Source organism: Xiphophorus maculatus, chromosome 13, assembly GCF_002775205.1.
Source record: "Xiphophorus maculatus strain JP 163 A chromosome 13, X_maculatus-5.0-male, whole genome shotgun sequence".
NCBI lineage: Eukaryota > Metazoa > Chordata > Actinopteri > Cyprinodontiformes > Poeciliidae > Xiphophorus > Xiphophorus maculatus.
Genome location: NC_036455.1, coordinates 17,571,722 through 17,594,651, shown reverse-complemented (window position 1 = coordinate 17,594,651; position 22,930 = coordinate 17,571,722). Strand labels below are relative to the sequence as shown.

Here is a 22,930-nt window from a genome sequence, read left to right as displayed (position 1 = left end):
CATCATTCACATCATTTTTATTGTAATAGATCTCTATCATATACATACAGTACAATATGCTTGAGACAGATTTTTATGGCACATCCATTGTACATTTTGCAGTTGCTGGTATTGCTGTGAGGTTACAGTAAAGTGACCACTTCTATCCGTTTACTTAGGTAGAGACAACAGGTGGTTTTGACCTCGTGGGTGAGAAATGAGGGTTGCTACAGCAAAAACACATGCACTGTCATCGGTTTATATATTCCACTAGGGGTGGGTCGCACATTCAGTTACAGAGATCAACACTTGGGTGGGCGGGGTAGTGTTGTTGTGTTCTTGTAAAAACCCCCTTTTTTGTTGTAGTCTTGGAATACGCTACAGCAGTGGCTACTGTGCTCCTGGAGAAACTACAGGATGGACGCGGTCTGTGTCTGCACCCAGAGTTTGATTTTATTTTGTTGTTTGTTTGTTTTGTTTTTTTGTCCCCTTCCTCACGCGATCGAGGGCCGCTTTTGAGTTTTCAGAGCTGCCTTTGCCAAGTTTAAATTTCGCTTAATGTTCTTTCTTTTTTTTTTTTTACGAGCGTTAAAAAAAACCCCAACAGCTCTTGACGATGCAGTAGGAATGACAGGATAATGGCGTACAAGGATCTAGCATTCGGGTCTCTACTGCGATACGACTTTACCATTAATACTACGGGTACGGAGTACTGTCGGGCTATTCACATATGTACAAAATCTGCAGAGATTCAACAGCAAAAAAAAAACCCCAATAAAAACACAAAAACCAAAGTGTGTGTTTTCTTTCTGCAGGCCATGTTCAAGATAAATAAAACATCTAACAATGATAAAAAATATATCGTGTGCCTCCATCATGCTTAAGTGCCGTTATCCATTTTCGCCCTGTATTTTTCCCTCGTTCAAATGAAAACGGACGTTCGATATTACGATAATAAAAGATTGTCTAAAAAAACCATTTAAAAAAACATTTTAAAAAACACAAATCATGATATGTAACACAATACTAAAGTTTGCCAGCTTTCAGCCGTCAGCTTATTTTAGTGATCTGGGTGCGAACACTGTGTACATACAGTAGAAGAAGTGTGAAGAAGTGGAGCGGTTCGGAGCTCCTCCTCTATCTGCTTCTATTTTTAAAGACTCAGATTAAACACACCGTCAAGTCAAAACGTCCCCTTAGTGTTCTGTTTAATATTACTGAAAGTGCTTCACGTACCTACGCGCCGTCTCCTCCGTGGAGACTTTTTACGTCTCCAAATGTGCAATTTTGCCGTTTGGGTTCCCTCCCAGCGACCCACCGTTAGGTGTTAATCAACACCAAACAAGAACGAAAAAAAAAATAAATCAAATTAAAACAGTGTGAACTCACGACAACCGGTCGTTGTAAGCTGAATAAAAAGCAGGAAGAGAAGTGATTTGAACGGGAGAGGGGGGTGGAGTGTGACTGACACGGCCGCGTGGGGCTATATGACCTGGCAGCAGCTGTGTGGGGTCGGGGTGCAGAGCAGACCCTCCTTGGGGCCACGGTGAATGTTGACCGACAGCGTCTTCTCGTTCAGAGGCATCTGCAGCGCGCGGTTCTTTATGTTCCTGTGGTTCTCCCGGGCCAAGTCCAGCTCCCCCAGTCTCAGGGTTCCCGAGCAGGGTCCGTCCAGCAGGGGGTCCGCCAGCACGTCCCCCAGCGGCGGCTGGTGGTAAAAGTTCCCCTTTGGCGACGGCCCGCCGAGCAGCGACACTTTGTCCAGGCTGCCGGTGGAGCCGCCCATGCACATCCGCCACATGGGGCGCTCTTGGGAGTCGGCCCCGACGCTGCTGCTGACGCCGACGCTGCCGCCTCCACCTCCACCGCCGCCTCCTCCTCCTCCGCCTCCACCTCCGCCCGTCAGGTTGTGGAACTGAGAGCTCAGACACAGACTCATGAGTTTTAGGCTCTCCACCAGCCCACTGGCTGCTTTGGCCGTACCCTTCCCCTGTACTGACCCCGACCCCGGACTGGCACAGTTGGGTGGACTGCCCTGTTCTGCCCCTCTTTTTTCTCCGTCCCCTTTCCTGTCTTCCCTATCGTCCTCTTGTCCCACCACAGTCAATGCGTGAGGTTTAAAATGACTCTCTGTCTCTTCGTCACTCGTCTCTGAGCTGGGGGTAAAAGTGGCGTTTGTTGGCGTCTTAGGAGAGGATATTAGCGTTGATGGAGATGGAATTCTAGAGTTCAAATTGAGGCTAAGACTTGGTTTAGGAGGACCAAATCCACGTAATTCTCTACTTTCCTCCTCTTCGTCGTCTTCTTTGTCTTCCTCGTGGATCTGGTTTAGAACCGGAGCGCTCATTCGAGAAGTCATACGATTGCTAGAAGAAGACATGGAGGAAGAGGAGCAGGAGGCTTTGGAGCGAAGCACTACTTGCGAAGGCAGAGCAGAAGGGGGCAAGCATTTGTCCTCCGCTCCTTCTTCTTCCTCGTCCTCTTCGACGCTGAACAGACTGGGACTTCGTGGTTTGCACGGTCCCACAGACCCCAGGGAGCCCATCCTGAGGGGGTTGGAGTGGGGCTTCGCCAGGGGCCTCAAACTCTTCTCCTGATTTTGTCGTGCAGCCTGCGGTTGGCTGGAAGGTGGCGTCTGGATCTCCTGCCGCTGACTGAGGTCCAGCAGTGCGGTTTTAGGTCTAGGACCTTTGTGGAGGCTCTCAGCACTGCGGGCGGGGGACTGGGGCCCTCCGGGGTGGGATATGGCAGGACCTCCAATCCCGTCACTGACTTCCTGGTGAACATCTACTCTGGTAGGCCAAGATTGCCTGTGAAGGATTGCACACAATAATGTTAGTGAAAAATACACAAGAAAGGTTATTTACGTTGATCTCAGATGAATAATTAGAGAGAATAAAATCTAATATCAGCTTAGCATGAGAGATGCTAGCAAAGAAAACACAAATGTTCCATGTTCAAAAGCTAAAAGACAGAACCAATAAAAAAAGCCATCATATAAGTGCTTGTTCAAAGTAGTTAAAAAAAAAGAAAATAGAAAAATCATTTTACCTCAAGCAAAACCACAAATTTAACCTAAGAGGCAACTTCAAAGCATTTCCAGTCCTTTGACGTAGCCAAACAAATCCATTTTCTGGCTTGAGCTAGTGCATGCTAACAAGCTGTTAGCTTCTTTCAGAGAAAAACTTTTCTTTTCCTGACCTATTGTTCAGTAATATTAATAAAAGTTAGCAGTTACATCCTATGTAGTTTATCTGAGAGGTTTATGGGCAAACTAGAAAGCTTCTGCTTTTGCCTACAGTTTCCTATTCACTATTACTATATAGTTTACATTGAACTATTCCTTAATAAGTGGTGCTGGACCAACAGCTGAGCCCAGCTCTTTATGCTAAGCTATGCCAGCTAGAGCTTAGCTTGCTCTCAGATAGAAATGATTTCACCAGCATATTCTTTAAGAGCATTAGTAAACAAATAGGCTAACAGAGTTCATTTTTATGAATACAGCTTAAAAATGTATAATTACAAAATATATTTTATATTTGCATTAGCTGATGTTTGAAAATGCAAAATAAGCACTGTTCCAGCACTAGCTCTTAGCTATCTCAAGAATACACATGGAAATGGGAAAGTTTCAGTTTGATGCTTTTTTTAAAGCAATAATAATATAATAATAATAATAATAATAATATACATACTTATTTTTAAATACTAATCTTTAACATAGAGAATTAGTGATTATTACTAAACTTTGCTAGGTAGCTGGTTAGCTGCTTCCAAGCTAATTTCACAAACACATCGATACTAATAAAAAAATTAAATGATTTCATTAATTAAGTTTGTATCATAATTTAAATGAAAATCTTTTCTGATTTAAGGTCAACGCTTCAACATGTCTGTCCCTCTAAATGAATAAACAGTGTTGCTTTTTCTTCTTCACTGTTTCTCTCGTCCGTCTGCTCTTCAATCCCCGCTCAGCAAACAGCTCTGCCTTTCCCATCTTCTGTCGGATTTACTTTCTGGAGATCGACTGTACGCGACGTTGCAGAGACAGCTCCCTGTCCGCTTCAAGAAACGCGGACCTCCAATACGCGTGTGTACGTGTGTGTGGGCGTGTGGGGGTGCGTGTGTGTGTGTATGACGATGTGGGACGTATGTATTTACCTGAACTGGGCCTTGCTTGGGCTGGGCGACCGCGTCTGGCTGTGCTGCTGCTCTTTCTCCTGCCTGTCCCTCAGCATCCTCTCCGCCAGCAGGAAGTAGGTAGCTGTGATGTGGTTGTATTGGTTCGACTCCAGAGCCCTGAGACAGTAGTTACAAAAACTAAATCAAGAATTCCCCTCGCATATCAACTGTTTCTTCTTCTTTTCTGTTTTGTTGAACAACCACCATAACCCGAGGGGTCGGGGACGGCAAATGAGATTGAATTCAACATGGCAGCAACTCACAATTAGCGGCTTAGTTGCGTTTTAAACAGTTGATGACAGTCGATTGAGCTTTAGTGGAGATTATTTTTGCTACTTGTGTATGCGTGTTTATGGTTCAATCGGAAGGAGATACGTACTCGGTTATGGCGTCTCTGTCGGCGATGCTCCCCAGCACCATGCGCTGAATGATGGAGCCGTGCTCTTCCTCCGATAGGCTGCGGTACGACACCAGAGGGGTGGACAGCTTGGTGGCCGGGGAGGGGTCGACGCCTTGGAGCCATTCGTGGCCCTCGATCTGCTCTAGCGTCGCTCGTTTCTTTGGGTCTCTCTGTAGCATGTGGCCTATAAGGCTGGAGGGAGGCAGGGTGGAGATTAGCATCATGGGGTTTCAATCGATGATTTCCAAATTTACAAAATAAAGCGCCTATTTTCTTCCCCCCTATTTGTAATGGTGTAAGGTTTTACACAATGTATGTTAAACAAAGATAATAACCATTTAACTGAGCAGTAGCAGCAGGCCAAATGGTGGTTAAAGTTTTATCACTCTGCTTGTGACTTCTTGCAATTAAACTTAACAGCTTCATTTCTATTTACATGTCTCTAAAGGACTAAAACGTCTTTCCTCTGTCCAGGTGAGGCTTTGCAGAGGCTTCAGTAGTTTCTGCGTCTCTGCTCTGGAGCCTGTAAGTCTTGAAAAATTTAAGAGTGAAGCTTCTTATTAAACTTCTTCCCAACTTTATCCCTGAACCAATCTGGTGTGTTCTCTGACCTTGATGAAGCTTCATATTCCCTGACAAACATTTAAAGAAAAGATCCACCATAAGATTAAACTAGGCTGGACAATAAATCAATAACAATATATATTGCGATAAGACACGCAGTAAATATTGATAGATAATACATCTGATGAAACATTCAATATTCATTCATATTCACTGAATTCTGATCCAGAACTGCACAGCATTCTGGGAGATATAGGCAGAAGAAAGGCTTTAGCCGCTGAACCTCTCACGGCAAATTAAGCCCTCTTTGGTTACCTAGCAACAATGTGTGTGAGTAACTCGCGCAGCAGCAGTTTCAGGTTTCTCACACTGCCTGGAAACTAGTTAAAAATGAAAAACAATGTTGTGGACTGAAAGTTGTGGATAAAACAGGAAATATCACGCCACAAAAACGAATCAGTAATTTTTCGATTTTGATTGATATGAAACGCTTATATCGTGATAGGTTTTTCAGCCAGATTGTAAAGCCCTAAAAGAGGGCACAGAGTACACAAGAATGCCACACTTTTCAGATTTTTCCTTGTAAAACAAATGTTGAAAGCTACATGTTTGTCTTCCTTCCACCTTACAATTATGCAACAGCTTGTGTTGGTCCATCACATAAAATCCCAATCTGAGGGTTGTAATATAATGAAATGTTGGAAAGTGCAAGAAGCATACATACTTTTGCAAATAGTATTAAATTAAGGTTTCTAGAAATGTTGAAAATTTAGTACTTGGAAGCTCTAAACCGTTAAAATTTAAGTCCTACCCAGGAGACACAAGAGGTACTGGAGTGTTCTAAAGTTTATGTCTACAACAAATTTACAAATACACTAACCTTTGAACCTTACTGTTTTAAGTCAGTTAATGCTAAGACTAATGTCATCCCAGCATTCTTTGACATTTGTGTTTTCTGCTCACCCGGTTTAAAACATGAAATCATACGCCCATCACCCCAGCAGATGTTCCCTGGCTAAATTGTTCAGTCACACAAGCCCCCCCGACTCCCCAAGGCCTCATTGAAAACCAGGGTAAGTGCCACCGTTTGTAGCACTGTGTTCACGTCCACACAGAGTAATAAAGTCGAGGCCAAACACAACGCGCGTTCTGAGCTTCGGCTGCTTGAAATTCTTTCTTTCTGTCTGGATGCGACATTAAACCCTCGCTGTGCTCAAAGAAAGAAAGAGAGAAAAAAAACCCCAACAAGACAGAAGCGATTTGGAAGCGGGTGCATTAGTTCCACTTAACGCAGCGCCGCATCCCTGCTGGAGCAGCTCGCTGCAGCAGCTGGGTGGAAGAAAGCAGGACACAGCGAAGAACGGCCACACCCTTCGCTCCTCTGCTCGCCTCTCCTCTCCTTCACACATCTCCAAACATGAAATATGCAGCACCTGCAGAGTGCTCCGTCCCTCCGTGTGGGTTTGCGTTGCCGGGGCATTACTCACTCTCTGCAGGCAGGGGAGACGTGCGGAGGCACCGTGTATCTACAGTCCATGATCATGGTGAGGGTCTCGCTGTCGTTGGCCTCCTGGAAGGGAGGCTGACCGCACACCAGCATGAAGAGGATCACCCCCAGACTCCAGATATCTGCACACACGGAGAGGGAACACCGTCAACGGTGAAGCAAGAAGGGCTATTTTTAAAAGGAAGAAAACACAAAGTGAGGCATGTATGTTTTCACTGGTTAGTGACCTAGATAAGATACAGATAGACACTGGGTGGTGCTAGAGCATCTACCCGGTTTCCTCTGAACAAAAGAAGTGACCTTCTGAAATTGTTCGTGTTTTGCTTTTTATTTACATCAGATAACATATGGCTATTATTACAGATGCCAGTTTTCTGGCCGATTCACTTTTTTAAAAAATTGATCCAACAGCAGTTGCGTTTCCAATACAAATGTGCGCAAATCTTTGTCTATATTCCTCTAATGTCGAAAAAACACAATTCTACAATTGCGGTGTTTCCATTAAATGACAAACACAATTAAAATCAGACGTGAGCCAATAAGTCGTTAAAAATCATGCCGCACTGTGATCATCCAACTACTTCCTGTCGTCTTCTTCGTGGTTTTCGCCAGTAGTAGCATCCGGTTGTTGATCACGTGACTGCATTTCCATTTGCAGTTTTGCAAAATAAACCAATTTCGATATTAATCCCCCCCCCCCAAAAAAAAAAAAACATCTCTTTGTTGTGACAAAATATTTTGGCAAAAAAACTTTTTTATTTATTTATTTTTTTGTTATTTTTTAAAATCCATTAAGCAAATTAATTTTTTTAACGCCAAACTGCGCAAATGTATGGTCAGTGGAATCGCAGCCTAATGTAGACAAAGTCTCCAATGCCACAGGAAAAAAAGTTGCTAGATTTGTGTCTGGTTGCTTTTTCCAAACAAATCTCGCTAATCGACAGGCCTGCTGATGGATCCTCCATTTGGAAGAGGCAGATATACATGACGTTCAATCTGTGTCATAAATATCACACAAATAAGGCTGCTGGCGGCTCCATGTGCTGCACAAAGTGGCCATTTTTTTCCACTTGCCCTCCAAAACATCATGCATATATACAGTATATAAATATATATCTCTGTACATATGAGCCGTCTCCTCCCTGGGTTAAAACGGAGCGTGAAGCACATTCGATCAGAAACCATTTCCATAAATACGTGCCGGCTCAGGATGCGTCTGTCTAAGCGAAGACGAGGCTCTGCACGGCTGCCTGCAGCCAGCGGCGCGCTCGCATGTCAACACACACATACGCACACACACACACACACACACACACACACACAGTCGACAGGAAAGTGGGTTAACGTGTTCATCCCTCAGAGCTTCATGCAAATGCTAATTTCATGGAACAGTTCTTTTAGTCTGATTATTTTTTTAAAAAAGAAGAAAAGGAAGAAGCAGCAGCACAGCTTTCTGTGCTCAGGGCTGTCGCTGCTGCTCCGGTCAGCAGGATGCTCCACTGACACACATATCACACACTCGTACGCCGACTCCTGTGGAAGCGCACAATCAGTGACTTTTCGGCCCCTTCTCAGCAAAATCTGACTGATTTAAGGAGGGGGGGGTTCCTTTTCTTCCTGCTTTAATTAACTAGAGTGCTACTTCTTAGGTTACTATTTAAACATAAAAAAAAAAATTTATATGCCTATCAGCTGAAAGCCTGCTCAGATACATTCAGATTGCTGTGAAAGGCTTTCAGGTGATTGTGAATTAGGTCGCAGATTGGAACACGGTGTAAAACGCATTGACACGACCTCTGTCAGAATTAGACATTAAAGTAGCAACAATGTGAGCTCAAAAGAAACCAAGAAAGATTGAGAGACCGGGCAGCGGCCCAGGGCGGCTTCTCGTCGAGGGCGGCGTGAGCTTCGTTGTTTGCGGTTAGCAGCTTAGGACGACATATTTGACTTTCTGCCAAAGAAATATTACAGTTTTAAGATTTTAATTCTTCTGAAACTGAACTACAACGTAGGAAAGTGAAACTAGAATTACTAACGGCAACGATCTTGTGATGTAACTCGGGTCATGTTAAATAGCCATTAGCTAAGAAGTGTTGCGTGGTCTTTTTTTGTTTTATTCTCTGCTTCAGTCAAAACAGCCCATACGCCTACACTGCGTCACACTTTCAGGTTATTCAGAAATTCTCAGAGTGTACAGGAATTTAAATGATGCGACATGGTTGGTTGAAAAAGCAGGGAGAAAAGGGAGGCGCTGAATGTTTTTCTGCCCAGGGCGCCGAACAGACTAGGACCGCCCCTGGCTCACAGAGCACATTCATTTAATTCACCGTGAATGTTTTTAAAATCTGCCGTGGTGCGTTTCTAAAGAACCTCCTAAAACAACTATGTACTTTTTCTTTTTTTTTTTGTTGTTGTTGTTGTTTATTAAACGTGCTTCAGGGTGAAAATTAAAACCAAACAGAAGTGACAGCTCGCTTTTTAAAGAGAAGTTGATCCATCCCTTATCCCCGCTTGACAAAACGTGTGCTTTTGTAACTTGCAGCAGTCTGAATACGGAGGAGCCCCGGTGGATTTATCATCCTCGGACCCCCGGTGATTTATCTTTGCGTGTCTCCGCTTCGCTCCAGTTTGCCAGAACACGCCGGAGAATCCAATCTGTCGGAGTCAGAACGTGTTGCCCCGCCGTGAGCGGCGGCGTCTCATTCTGCTGATGGAGGGAGCGAAAGCTGCCGCGGCCGCCTCTTTACCCCCCCCCACCCGTCAGCGGAGTAGCCTAGCAACGGCAAGCCCCGCTCCCTCATTTACTTACGTCGGCCGTTCGTTCGAACTTCCTGTCGTTAACTTTATTTATAAACCAGATGGTTGACAGACTGTAGCGTCGCACTGAATGAAGGCTGCTTGGTGTTGACGGCTCTCTCAGAGTGAACGTTCCTTTCTGCAGCCCAGAATATTGCTTTTTATATAACTGCTTCTCGAAATAAACAACATTAAGCAGTCCTTTGTGTGCTGATATTTTTAACCCTGCGCCAAAATGAGCTAAACTCAGCCTGGCCCTGCTGATTGGGGAATAAATAATTTGTTTCCCTTGGTTATGATTTATAAAACTCCTCCTGTAAAATTTTGATTTTATTGCAGGAGCAAAATCACACAGCGAAAATATTCAGAGTACATTTATACACCGTGAAAAAAAAGTGTACTATGTTGAGGAATATTTCTCTCTGTTTATGCTTCTTTCTTAAAAAAAAAAAAAAAAATCAAACAAACTTCGCACGTCTATAACTGGAACAGGTTCGTAGGATTAAAATGAGCCAAACCGAGACGCCGAAAAAAGGAAAAAACAAAACGAACTCCGGCACATTGCTGAATTTGCCTAATCTTATTATGCAACAATTCAGCCTGAGACTTTAATTAGGCAAACACATTCAGAAGGTTGTGAGCTCTTTTAAAAGAGGAGCTAAACTCGGCTTTTTAAAAGATCGGTAAACACTGATCGGCCTAAAGACCACAATCGGTGCACCCCTAACAGATACCATCTAAAAAACTTCATCGTCTTGAACTCTTTGAAAGATCAAGAGCCTTTTCTATAGCCTAATAAAGACAGAAACTAATCTTTTTTTTCCCCATTATCATGAAGCATGGTTCTCAAACTGTGGAGCAAGAACTACATGACGTTTGGTTGTACTCTGAAAATACAACATCTGCCAGGTAAACACAAACCGGCAAACTATAATGCTTACTCAATAAATGTTGGCTTTATTTTAGTATTTCTTTTTTTTTTAATCATCTCTACCAATAGCGCCAATAAATATGCCTGGCACTGCATTATGCAACACATAATGACACAAAATACCCCCATTTTATACACAGACGCAGCTCTGAATGATGCATGCGCCTTGCTTGTGTTCTTTTGGGAATGCTATTAGGTAAGTTATTATTTTTAAGAGCAGCTTGAGCTTTTTTGAAGAGGAGGAGCAGAGCTATATTTAACTTCCCATTTATTGGAGACAAAAAAGAAAGCCCACACAGCCGAGAACATCAGAGAAGAAAAAGCACTTATCAGTCCGACATCATACACTCCCAAAAAAAAAATAAAAGTAAAATAAAACACCAAAATGCAAATCTCCGACATCCTTCGAGGTTTTCTTAGAAGAACAGAATTGCAAATGCTCTCATTTAATGACACAATCCTTCTGAAATACGAGCAGAATTATCAAGCAAATAAGCATAGCTGTAAAAAAAAAAAAAAAAAAAGCTAATTAATAAAATAACGATGGAATAGATTCCACCGCCGCTAATAAAACAGAACGGCTCATGGCAGCAATCTGGCCACCAGCAGATGCGGCACAAAATTCACAACATTTTAAGCTTTTTAACAAAGTAATGACGAGGACCAAGAATCCTCATCAATGAGGCGAGAAACAACTAAAGTTCCCCAAATATTAGGTTTTGTCAAAAGGATTGGACAACGCCCCTGTTCTTCAGTACCTGCTACTTAACTGTGAGTCAACAAAAGCGGTCACATCATGACCCCTCGCTCCTCTTCCTGGCTCCTTCCACTAATTGGAGCAAGACCAAGTTTGCCTCCTGATGGGTATAAAAGCGCATCAGTCCCAATTTCCTTAAAGATCTCAGAATAAAAAAACAAAACAGAAAAAAAAAAAAACATTGAGCACCAGGGAGGCTCTGCTCATTATGAGCTTTTTAAGAGATCAATTTATTTTGGCGCAGGTATGAGAGTGGAATCCTGCCAGAAAAATAAAGGGAGGATTCTCTGCAGGACTGGGGAGAAAAGATGAAGATAAATTAGAAAATAACCCGCCAAGCATTTGCACAATTTTAAACTGCAGGGCATCAGAGTAATACGATTTTAAACGGATTTTTGTGAGTGGGAATTATTGCTGAATTTTTTTTTTCCAGCAATAAATTCAATAGAATGTAAATATGTCTTTAAAAAAAAAAAACATCTGAATTTTAATAAAATTTTCAAACTTCCTGGTATTTCAAAGACTTCCTGAGACCACACAGCTTAAGCAAAAATGTCCAGGTATTTTGAAAGGAAGAAAATAAATGGTTCTCGACAGTAGTAATTAAATAAATGAATCTGTTGCTATCACATCAAACCCACCTGAAATGTTTGTTGCTAGAATGACCCAGTAAAGCTTAACCTGGTAAAAACTGGCTTCTTGTTCTACGCTTCGCGTCGTACAGAGGGTCTGGGCCCTCGGATGTTTAGAAACGATTGCTTGCCAGAGGCGTGGACTATGTTGAAGTTTCAAACAATCACACTGGATTTTAGCCAGTCGCTAACATTTGGCCATGACGTATGTAATAAGCTACGACAGCCGTGGAGAAGCGACGCTATAAAGTTTATTGGAAATTATGCGCGGAGAAGTCAAGAAACAACAATGCTCCCACTGCAGAGACTTTTGCAGAACCCCGATGGAGTAGAGCCATTTTTGCCAGTAATAAAATGTCTTAAACATTCCTCTTGCTCAGACTTTAATGGCTCAATATTTAGAAGCGTGGCCAACATGGACTGAATGGCTTTGTTCACTTCCTCTACTGCCATTGCCAATTAAATCCATGAGCAGGAAACGATTCAGAAGCAGAGCAGAAACTCTACGTCATCGTTCGCAACTCCTCCTTCTCCTGCGCACTGATTGGCCTGGTTGAAGTTCTAGCGGAGAAATCCAACTCATTGGGAGAAATCCCAGAAGCAGCACTGAAGGGAGATGAGATTGCAATGGCGAGGTTAAGTAAAGCTGAACAAACTTTATGTTCCTCATTGCAGGACAGACTGAGCTATTTCCTACCCTGCATAGCTCAAGTCCAGTGGTTCTTATGGAGAATAGGTAACTGAAAAAAGCAAAGCTAGGCTGCATTTCTCCAACAGTGAGCTTCATAGTTTTTTTTTTTTTTTCAAAGTTTGTTAATGAAAAACAATTATTTCTTAATGTGGCATTTCTTTCCCATCAACTGATTAAATGCACTGAAATTAAAGGTTGGGGATTATCTTTGCGAAAGGGTGGCAGCAATTTTACTAGCGTCATTGCTTGTGCATGTAGCTTTTTCTTTTTTTATTGGAATCTTGAGCTGTGACTTATTAACCACTCTGCTATGTGAACTCCTGGTCGAATTATCTCGCGTTCTCAAGGACTTCCTTACGCGACCGACAACCTCCGAGCGAGCCCGGCTCGATAAAGCCCGGGTGTTAACAGCCTCTTTATCTCTGCTGCAAACTGGGCTCCGTGCCACTTGGCGTGACTTGAGAGGAACCTCGGCGTCCTGTGGATTCTGTCGGCGTTGTTGCTTGTAACCCACGTACAGGTAACCGGGAGCCTCTTAAATGTCAGGACCGCCGGCCTCCGTCCAGACTGCTCTGCATCAGGCTTTAGCCGCCGCTACGGCGGGGAACGATATTACATGCCGGCTGGGTGGATAATCCCAACAATCAAAACATCATCATCTCAGTCGAATGAACAATAACGCAGGGGCGATGCAGCTGCTCCACAGCACAGAACACACACACACACACGCACACACACACACACACACACACACACACACACACACACACACACACACACACACACACATCCGTGCATTGACAGTATACACAAGCGAGTCCTCAGACAGAGTACACACATCCAACCAAAGAGCCCTATGATTACTCTACTTTTAGGAATATGGAAGATGCTCGGCAAAAAGGGAGAGAGAGAGAAAGACAGATGGAAATAGCCACAGCAAATCCACTCAGTCAGAAAAACAGACACTGCTTCTCTCTTGCTGCTGCCTTTTCTTTCCCCTGCATTTGCTCTGACGCAGTGGCCTCTGGGCAGACACAAGAACTGCTGACGCCTCTTCTCGCTCCGCCTACTTCCCTCTTGTTCCTTGCACCTCTTTCTCTCCCCCAGTAGAGAAAGAGAGGGGTCTGCGATGCCTCTGTTTTGATTTGGTTTCTCATTACGATTTCATTTGATACCCAAATGCTTGTTGTCTTTGGGAGAGATGCGTCTTGCGGTGGAAACAAAGCCTGCGAAGCTGCTTCAGGCGCATGCAGAAGTACGGAACGACGAGGAAATCTGCTTTATCCCGATTAGGCAGATACATTGTTAACGGTAGAAGGGCCAATACTGTTAATTAAGGCAAAATACAAACAAAAATAGATCACAGGTGTAGGACTGCATTGTTGCTGATCACCCTGCTTTCTAAGCTGCAACTTGCACAATCTGGATATTGGACACCTTCGTCCCTTTTATCAGCTGGCTGATAAGCTGCCAGGAGGCCAAAGTAGTCAGCAGAGTCCATCCATAACGTGGAAAAGGTCAAACACTGTGGTCAACACTATTACTCGGGGTCATTTTAGCAGAAAGACCATCGCTTTATTTTATTTTTTTGTAGCATCAGCAACAACTGATTCCAATGGCTGTTGGAATCAGGTTGGCGTCCTTCCCGCTGCGGACTTACCGACTGCCGGAGCGTCGTACTCGTCCCCCAGCAGTATTTCAGGAGCCGAGTAAGCCAGCGAGCCGCAGGACGTGTTCAGCGTCTTTCCGGGCTGGAAGCGGTTGCTGAAGCCGAAGTCGGTGAGCTTGACGACGCCCTGCCTCTCGAAGAAAACAACATTTTCAGGCTTCAGGTCCCTGTGAACCACGTGGAGCCGGTGGCAGTAGGAGATGGCGTGGACGATTTGGGCAAAGTAGCACTTGGCCACCTTGAAAAAGACGGGAGATGGGGGAGAAACACAGTCAGAGAGGTGGTTTCATGGATGCCTTTCGGTTTACCTGGTGGGTGATTTCAACCGCCCAAAATAAACTACAAAAACAGATAATAGCCATTAGCCGTTTAGCATGGTTAGGATGTACACTGCATGTCACAGTCGTTATGCCTACGCAGCATGATGGTGTGAAAAAAACAAAACAAGCTTTGGTTGAAAAATGAAGGTTGTCATTTTATAGAGCGCTTAAATAATTAATTGTAAAATTTATCTCAGCCAAATACACGTCAGAACGGCTGAGTTTGATGTTTAAGCATTTTCCCCAACATTATCCGAAGCTAATGTCGGCTAACAAAAGATTTCCTGTATAGTATTTCTTGCTCAGAAACAACATGTAAGAACAGAAAATAAAACACGCTAAGCAGCTAGCAATATTTTAGCAACAAACAGCTAATTAGTAAGAAAGTCAAGCTTCGTTTAAAAGCTGTTGAAAGTGGAAAACATAGGGTCAAGAACATAATTTCATACTAACAAACGCTAAAGTTAGCGACGTTCTGTATGTGAATTTGTAAAAAACCAGATTTGTTGTGTTCACGTTGCTGAAGTAGCTACAACATTTTGGTGGGAATCAAGCTAGCGCACGGTGAAACTGTGGTAGAAGTTACAAATAAATATATGTAAATTAACTGATGTCTGAGAGAAACACAAGTGTGACATAATGTCAGACATTCAAATGTTAAAAATCTGTTAACCTGCTGAAAAACAAACAGTACGAACAGAGAAAACCTGCTAACTAGCTATCAGCAAAAAGACAACTGTTAGCAAGCGAAACATTTTGACACGAATCTAAAACAGAATATTGTAATTGTACTTTTGGAAGTAATGTGAGCTATTCCAAATGAATAGTAAAGAAATAGCTCTCAGAATGTAGAGTTATCTGTAGAAACAAGTCATAGTTTTTATTACTTTGCTAAAATAGCAGAACATCTAGGTGAGAAACAACTAACCCAGTCCAAAGATAGCATGAGGAAAGTTTAGTAGAGGTTTTAAATATCTTCATGCAATAAGAAAGTTTCCACCTCCCCAGATAAAAGTGTCAGGACTGCTTTAAGTATTAGGTTTACAGCTATTTTTTTTTTCCAACTTCATTCCGCGCTAATGTCAGCTAGTAAAGGAATTCTTTATATGGCCACAGACTCCGAGTACAGCATACCTGCAATGTAATGGGAGCACAGCTAACGGGGCTCTGTGCAGCACTGCAGCAGGCTTCTGGACATTAGCCAGTCGGAGGAAAGTGGGCTTAGCTGCCCGTAAAGAGGAAGAAGCTAAAACATGTTGCTTCATCAATAACATCAACTAAAAACCTATAACCGGCACATTATACCTTTGTAAAACCCAATTCATTTAACTCCAGACTCAAAGAAACAATAAAATGTACTTTTTAAACTGTAGCTGTATAATTTGCTTTCATCTGCCAAGAAAGCAAATTATTTCAAAATAAAATCAAGGCACTGGATACCTGAATAAGAAGAAACGGCTCAACTAAAGCCTATTAAAACTGAACAACTCGTCCCTTTCTATGCCCTGACTTGCAGTGCTTCACTGCTAAATGCCACAGACTTACCCCTGGGGGTCTTAAACTAATGAACTCCAAAGGATCTGTCTGCACAATGACATGAGCGCCAGACAAACATTGAACTCTGTTGCACTGCCTTCGACCAAAACATTGTTCTCACTTCAAACACAGGATTTTAATCCATCCAAATTCCCGTCTGCAGATTTTCATCCTGTCCCAAGATAATGAGTATTAATTTTGAACTTTTTTTTATCACTCTTAATTCTCTCGAGGCAAGTCCAAGGTCAGACGATGACTTGAAAGACAAACAATGGCTAATAGGTCGACGATCTCTTTTTGACCACTTAGTCCAACGCCGTCCATCCTCTCCCCCCCTCTCACCTCTTCACTGAGGCCTCCGTCGTGCTTCATGATGCAGTCGTACATGTCTCCCCCGTCGCCCAGCTCGAGAATGAGGTAGAGCTTGGTGGCCGTGTCGATGACCTCGTAAAGGCGCACCACGTTGGGGTGCTGGACCATTTTCATGCATCTGACCTCCTGGAAAAGGTGGCCCCGTGCCACCGGGTCCAGCTTGGTCTTGTCTATGACTTTCACTGCGACCTGGAGGAGAGTCAGAGGGAGAAGTCAAGAAACAAACTACCGTACTCGTGTGCAGGACAGACGACGACAGGAAGTATTAGGAGGGAGATGATGGTTTGTTTGTGTTGATGAATCCATAACTTTGGTCTAACATGGCCAACTACAATTTCGCCAAAACGCCGCATATGTCGTCGCTCCCGAGTAAAAGGGGCTTGTCGCCATGGCTGAATTACGGATATACATCATGTAACTGTTTGTCGTTGCAGTGACTTTTAGTGACTCACTGCATGAACAAGCTTATTCACGTGTGGTTTCAATTGCATTTATTATTTAATGGAAACACCACAATTGGGAAATTGGGTGTTTCCGACAAATATACTTGCACACATTTGTAATGGAAGCGAAGCTACAGTTTCCCTAAATGATGCTCTTTGGAACAAAGCGGTTCACCTTTATGTGCTTCATGTACAAGCGTACCTTCTCTCCGGTGAAGACATGTCGTGCCAACTTGACCACTGCGAAGTGTCCTCGGCCCAGTGTCTTATCGAGATCGTACAGCCCGGCGATCTTCCCGTCATGATGGCGCTTCAGTCCCGACATGTCTCGGGCGGACTGGTGGAAGGATCAGCCTTTTGTTGCCTGCTGGTCTTCAGCTGTCACTTCTCCATTTCCCCTGAGTCGGTTGACGTTAGATGAAGTTGTTTTGGGAGCTTTTCTTTTGTTCCCGTGTCTTGAGGTAGTCGTACAGAGTCTAAGGATTGACAGGGATCTCCTCTGTCGCGCTAAACATTCAGGCTTGTGTTGTCGTAGCACTCGGCTTAACTCGGTCCCATCAATTCGTGATCTGAGGATGAGGAAAGTGAAAAGGAAACGTATTAAAACGGACTTCACCCCAAATGCGACAGCAAGTGCCAGAACAAACGCGATCTAGCTAAGATCGTGATTTCTAATAATGAGTGATTTTTCACTCAAAGTACAGAAGTACAGCTACTCAACTGTAGCTAATATGTTTAAAAAAAAAATCACGTGTGACCATTTATTCTTTAAAACTATAAAAGTTTAACTTTCTTGACCCGCATGTAGAAATAAAAATGTGTACTTAAAAATAAACGTTAGCTTAAAATATATACTTAACCTTAGCTGAAGTTCACTTAATATGCAGATGACTCTGTACTATAAATGGGTTTTTGACATGTTAGGTATTTTTATAATAAGGTTTTATTCAAGAGCTGTAATAAATAAACACTGACTCTTTAATACCTGAGGAAACATTTCTTACGTTTTTTTGTAATATGCATCTATCGCTGTGGTTACCAAACCAGGCCCTGGGTTCAGTGACATGGTTTAGTAAATTTAAACCACAGTCCAGACAACCACAAATATTACCTGTTATTTATGCTAAATAATAATAAAAAATGTTTTGGCTTGAGGCAAAGTCTTCAAAAACGGGTTGTCCAGACCATGAAAGCCCCGTTAAAACACCGCATAAAATCACCGCATATATCAACTGGAAAACTCCGGATACGTTCATTTGAAGTTTAACTTCTTGACTGAATAAACGACACGTGAACTGGAAAACCAAAACACAAGCAATTATGAAAGGCAAGTGATATCTAGTGGTCAAGTTGGGGAAGGAAAGCAAAACTATAAATGCCTCAAATGTACCATTTGGTGAAAAATGTTTGCATTGGTGAGCGAATCTACATGGTACAAACATAGATTGTTTACCACTATTGCCTTTTTTCCACATGTTGTGATAAATTTGAACCTGTATGCTAAAACTCATCGGCAGATTCCACATCACCTCATTTCGGCACTTTTTTTCCTCTGCTTTATCATCTGATGAGCTGCACTCTTCTGTAAACAGCCTTTTATGGGCGCAACAATGCTGCTGTGTCAAAGTCAAAGATCTACTGCCCACAGATATAAATAAGTCGTCCTAGTGTAACTCTAAAAAGGCTAAACTGAAATAATGAAGTGTTTAGCAATAATAAAACAGCTTTAAGAGAGTTGACACCAACTTACAGAGATGATTCCGATCCATTCTAATCTTCTAAGTCTACTTTTCTGGAAAACAACTCACACCGTTTTAATCGCGTGATAAATTAAAACAGACTCAGTTACTTCCATTGCCGTGATTTATCGTTTATCTATTTCTTTTTCTCTCTTTCTACCAAAAACTGGATGATAAAAGTCTTCAGTTTGGTGTTTTAGTCTCAACCAGCCCATTTTTTTTTAATTAAAGGACTATTTTATTTACAAAATTCATTTTATTTGTTGTTTTGTTTGTTTCTTTTGGATATTTAAAACGTCTTCCGGTTCCGGTGTCAAACGTTCATTAGAATTTTTCTGAACTTTGAGAATGTGCTCTTGCAATATTACTTTGCCATTACCATTCTGTCACTTTAAAATGGCCTCAAAACAACAATATTGTGGTTTATCGCGAAAACGTCTGGAACAATTTATCGTCCAGAAAAAAATGTGTTATCGTGACACGCCTGATCATTAATCCAATTGTTGCTCCTTTAAAAACGAGCAATCACCTCCATGACTCATCAGCTGTTTTTCTTTCCCAAGTTGCATAAATGCATATTTCCTCCCAGCAATGACTCAACGCCGAGTTCTTTTGAGACGCTGCGTGCCTTGCTCACTTCTAACCTTTCGCTCGGTTCATTCATGCTCGCCGGTGATGAAGCATGTGGCTTCATCACTCTGATTGCGGAACAAAGAAAAAAAAGAAAAACCCTGCAGGCAAGGATGCCATTCCACGTCCAGGAATTTACCTGCGTGCCAAGAACAAAACTTGCAGCACGAAACACAAAACGTGCCAGCGAGGAACATTCCAGGGAGGTGATGCTGTACCGAGGCGCGCCCCGTTTTTCGGCGGGCTCCGTGAAGACGACAACATGAAACTAAACAAAGGTTGCCAAGGAAGCACACCTATGGGCATGACTAGTGGTGATGTAGAAATATCTGCCGTCTGTGGTTATATGGAAACTTGTGGTTGCTCGAAGGAAACTATAAAAGGCTGGGGAAGCGTTTGGCCTGATCCAAAACGGGAAAAACTGTAACTGTGAGAAAAAGAGTTTGTCAGTTTTCCAACCAAACATCATGCAGACAAACACACCCTGAGAGAAAAGTAAAAAAAAAACCAAAACTCTTATATAGCCCCTCTCTCTCTTCGACATGGCCAATCAAAAGCGTGTTGATTTTTCCAGTAACCGAGGCGATGAAAGGACTAAACACACACACACACACACAAACACACACTCAGAGTGCTGATGATGGGGCAGGCCAGGTGAGATCAATGCTTGCTGCGGCGCGGCGCTCGGCGGCCGAGCTGGCCTGAGTCAAACTCGCTAATAATCTGCAAATGGCTGATCTGCCGGTCTAAATCCAGACTCCTTATTGGCCTAAACAGGGAGCGTTTAGGTGTTAGTGTTCAGTGTTTTAATCACTTGATTGGCTCAGAGCAACTGATTGACAAATCTGCAAACTAAGAATGAGGTTAGGAATTGTTAAATACGCACCCTCTGCTAGGCTTTTGCGACGCGTCTATCCACAGGCCGCACTCGCCTCAGAGTTGGTTGCATAACACGTTGGGAGTTAGCTGGCGGTGTATTGATTTACAAAGTAAGCTGTGTGTAAGTTGTGTGTGTGTTCAGGGAGACACTCGTATCTGCATCTGAGGTCAAAGGCCTGTTTTAATAGCTGCACCGTTCCCACAGCTCCCGATGAATCCCAGATAAGAGCGTGATCTGACTGTTGATTAGTTAGAAACTTTGACACCCAGGTGATGAAACATCCCAGACATGTCGCTTCAGAGTAGCCAAGGAAAAACCGAAATATGGATCACTTGTCGCAACAGATAAATGCCTGGATGTGTACCTAAATAATTTGCCTTTCCTATGAATTAAACTCCTTTTAATGAGACATAACCCCTTACAGTGCAGATATTTTATGTCTTTTGTACGGTAAAGGTATAAGACCGCCAAAATATCAAACATGATGGTCGATTTTAATGTGGACGACATGGCTCTCCGTCCAGGGCAGCAAGACTTGAGGGATGAGAGGTGATTAGGCCTCTTCCAATAAGCAATGAATCAATGAATCGATTGATTGCATGATAAATTAAAACTAGCTCCATAATTTCCATTTGCTTGAGTTATTGTTTTTTCTTTTTTCTACCAAAACTGGTCTTCAGCCTGGTGCTTTTCTCTCAAATAGCCCATTTCTGAAGGACAATTTTGTCTACAGAGACGTCATCATTCATTTTATTTGTCATTTCTGATGTTTTGGTTATCTATTTTGGATAAATAGTTAAATGATCATTAGAATGTAAAGGTTATTGGCGTTTAAGAGTGTGTCCTTGCGTTATTACGCCAGTAGAATTATAATATTTGAAAATGGTCTCAAAGCGAGCATATTATCGTTTATCGCGATACCTTCTGGGACAATTTATCGTCCAGAAAATGTCATCGTGACAGGCCCAGAGGTGGTTGACGAAAAAAAAAAAAAAAAGAAGAAAGAAAAGTTGAGATGTCAGTAGCAGTCATTTCTTTTTTATTGCTTCTTTTGTCTGCTCAATCAATGGTAGACAGAGTGAACAGTCAAACCTCTGAAGGAAAATATGGCTGCACACTCCAGGTGGCAGTTGGAAAAGGCCCCGGGGGGGAATTTTAACGCAAGATAAAATGCGGCCTCGTTTTCTCTAGAAGCATGTTGCAACCTGGTGCGTACAGGCGCTTGTGTGGAATCGGCACGCTGTTCCGTCGAATCTTACAAATTAGTTTTCTTGGGGTTTTTTTTAAGCTTCAGCTTATCGAGGTTTTAAAAAGTTACACTCTTCCAAAACGATGAACAACTATTCCTCATGTTATGCAGTTTGGAATCCCTTTTGGGGTTTTTTTTTTTACCATAGAGGATGACAAAAATTTGATCAGTTTGGAGCAAAAAGCAATGCGGAGTTGCACAACCTCTACAGGCTGCTGCACACTGGCTGTCAGCTGGACGAAAGAAGAAATCTACTCTAAACGAAGAAGACTAATTTGACTTATGTCATGGGAGACACATGACTAGCATTGGGGTGGTAACATCCGTCTTCTTAAAGTAACTCCATTTTGAGACAGGCACCTGTTAAGACGCCAACTTCGGATTTGCTAATTCACCAGCTAATATCAAAATCGTTAAAATATTCTGCAGAATCAAATCAACAAGAAATTGTTTTAACGTTACACCGGAAGTAATCAATATGCTTAATTATTATAACGGAAGAAGGAATCGCTGCATCTTTTTGGTTTTAACCAGAACATTTTTTTTCTAGCTTGGTTTAAGTGCTACTCAATTTTTTTTTTACAGATTTCTTAATGTCACTGTAGACATGAATGTTGCATCAGGATATTTTATGATCTGATATATGAGGTATATGATATCTCCATAAGGGTAAAAAAAACGACTTAGTGTGTCATGTTTTCCTTTACACACAGTACAACCTGAAATAACTGTGTATGATGACCTACATATTAATTTAATACAAGCATTTCCTGAACAATGTTGTCCTCGTTCTGCATGCAAGGCTGTAGTAAAGCTCCCTCAGCATAAATAGAGCGTCGTGTGTATGATTTATCTATAATAATGTGCATCCAGACTAGGTCAGTCTCCGGACTTACTTATACATTGAATGTAGAGTTTGTGGATGCACATGAAATCTGCTGCTGTCAACACGCCTGCTGGCTGCATCCACAACAACATGACAGCGCAGAGAGCAGCAGCAGCAGCAGCAGCAGCAGCAGCCTGCGCCAAACGGCTCATCGGGCAGCGCTGCAAACATGATGCATGAAACAAACACACACAATCCATCAGAACCGCAACCCAACTTCACCACAAACACCCCGGATTCTACCTGCCCGCATTCTCCCACCAGGAACCAGCCCGACTTACCACAGAGGAATCCGAAGCAGCGCCAGGCGTCCTATCTGGTCCATTTCAATGCTGCGGGATTGATTGTGCGCGGCTCTCGGACGGTTTTCTTTTTTCCTTTCTCTCTTTTTCTTCTTCTTTTTTTTAAAAGCAGGTTGATATCCGTCACCGCTCAGTTCAACACACTGCTGCCGCTTACACTGAGAGAACCGGCGGAAGGTCGCTCCCAAACAGTCCAGAGTTAATCTGTCACACTGTCAACTCAAGCCCTCTGTTTCCCTTTCGCTATGGCGCTATTAGCTGCGCCAAGTAAACACAGGTAGCAGGATGATGCGGAGCTCCGGGCTTTCAAAATAAAAGGATTCAGACTGTTGTTGTGGATGATTTGATTTAATTTAGCTGTCAGAAATGAAAATAAAATAATAATAATAAAAAAAAAACACACTAAGCATCTTAAATTTATGTCAGCAATTATCTCAGATCCGCGCGATTTTATCTTCAAACTCA

General features: G+C 42.7%; 1 protein-coding gene across 2 annotated transcripts; it reads right to left on the bottom strand.

The window, feature by feature from the left end:
- On the bottom strand, window positions 1-22,731 carry LOC102234990 (SNF-related serine/threonine-protein kinase-like). Of its 2 annotated transcripts, XM_023345206.1 has the most exons (9): window positions 22,445-22,731; window positions 22,174-22,324; window positions 16,982-17,348; window positions 16,307-16,525; window positions 14,100-14,346; window positions 6,613-6,754; window positions 4,541-4,753; window positions 4,141-4,278; window positions 1-2,789 (listed from the first exon to the last, which is right to left on the bottom strand). In XM_023345206.1, the coding sequence occupies exons 3-9, from the start codon at window positions 17,102-17,104 to the stop codon at window positions 1,463-1,465; spliced, it is 2,409 nt and encodes an 802-aa protein (XP_023200974.1). In that variant the 5' UTR covers window positions 17,105-17,348; window positions 22,174-22,324; window positions 22,445-22,731; the 3' UTR covers window positions 1-1,462. The 2 variants fall into 2 exon arrangements, with proteins under 2 accessions (XP_023200974.1, XP_005812249.1); XM_005812192.2 differs by lacking the exon at window positions 22,174-22,324.
- Between the last annotated feature and the right edge of the window lie 199 nt (window positions 22,732-22,930).

Coding starts and splice junctions, on each gene's coding strand:
- LOC102234990 (XM_023345206.1), bottom strand. CDS start 17,104: ATGTCGGGACTGAAGCGCCATCATGACGGGAAGATCGCCGGGCTGTAC. Junction 16,526..16,981: donor ATGTCTTCACCGGAGAGAAG/GTACGCTTGTAC, acceptor ACTCTCCTCCAG/GTCGCAGTGAAAGTCATAGA. Junction 4,754..6,612: donor GTCTCCCCTGCCTGCAGAGA/GTGAGTAATGCC, acceptor GCCTCCCTCCAG/CCTTATAGGCCACATGCTAC.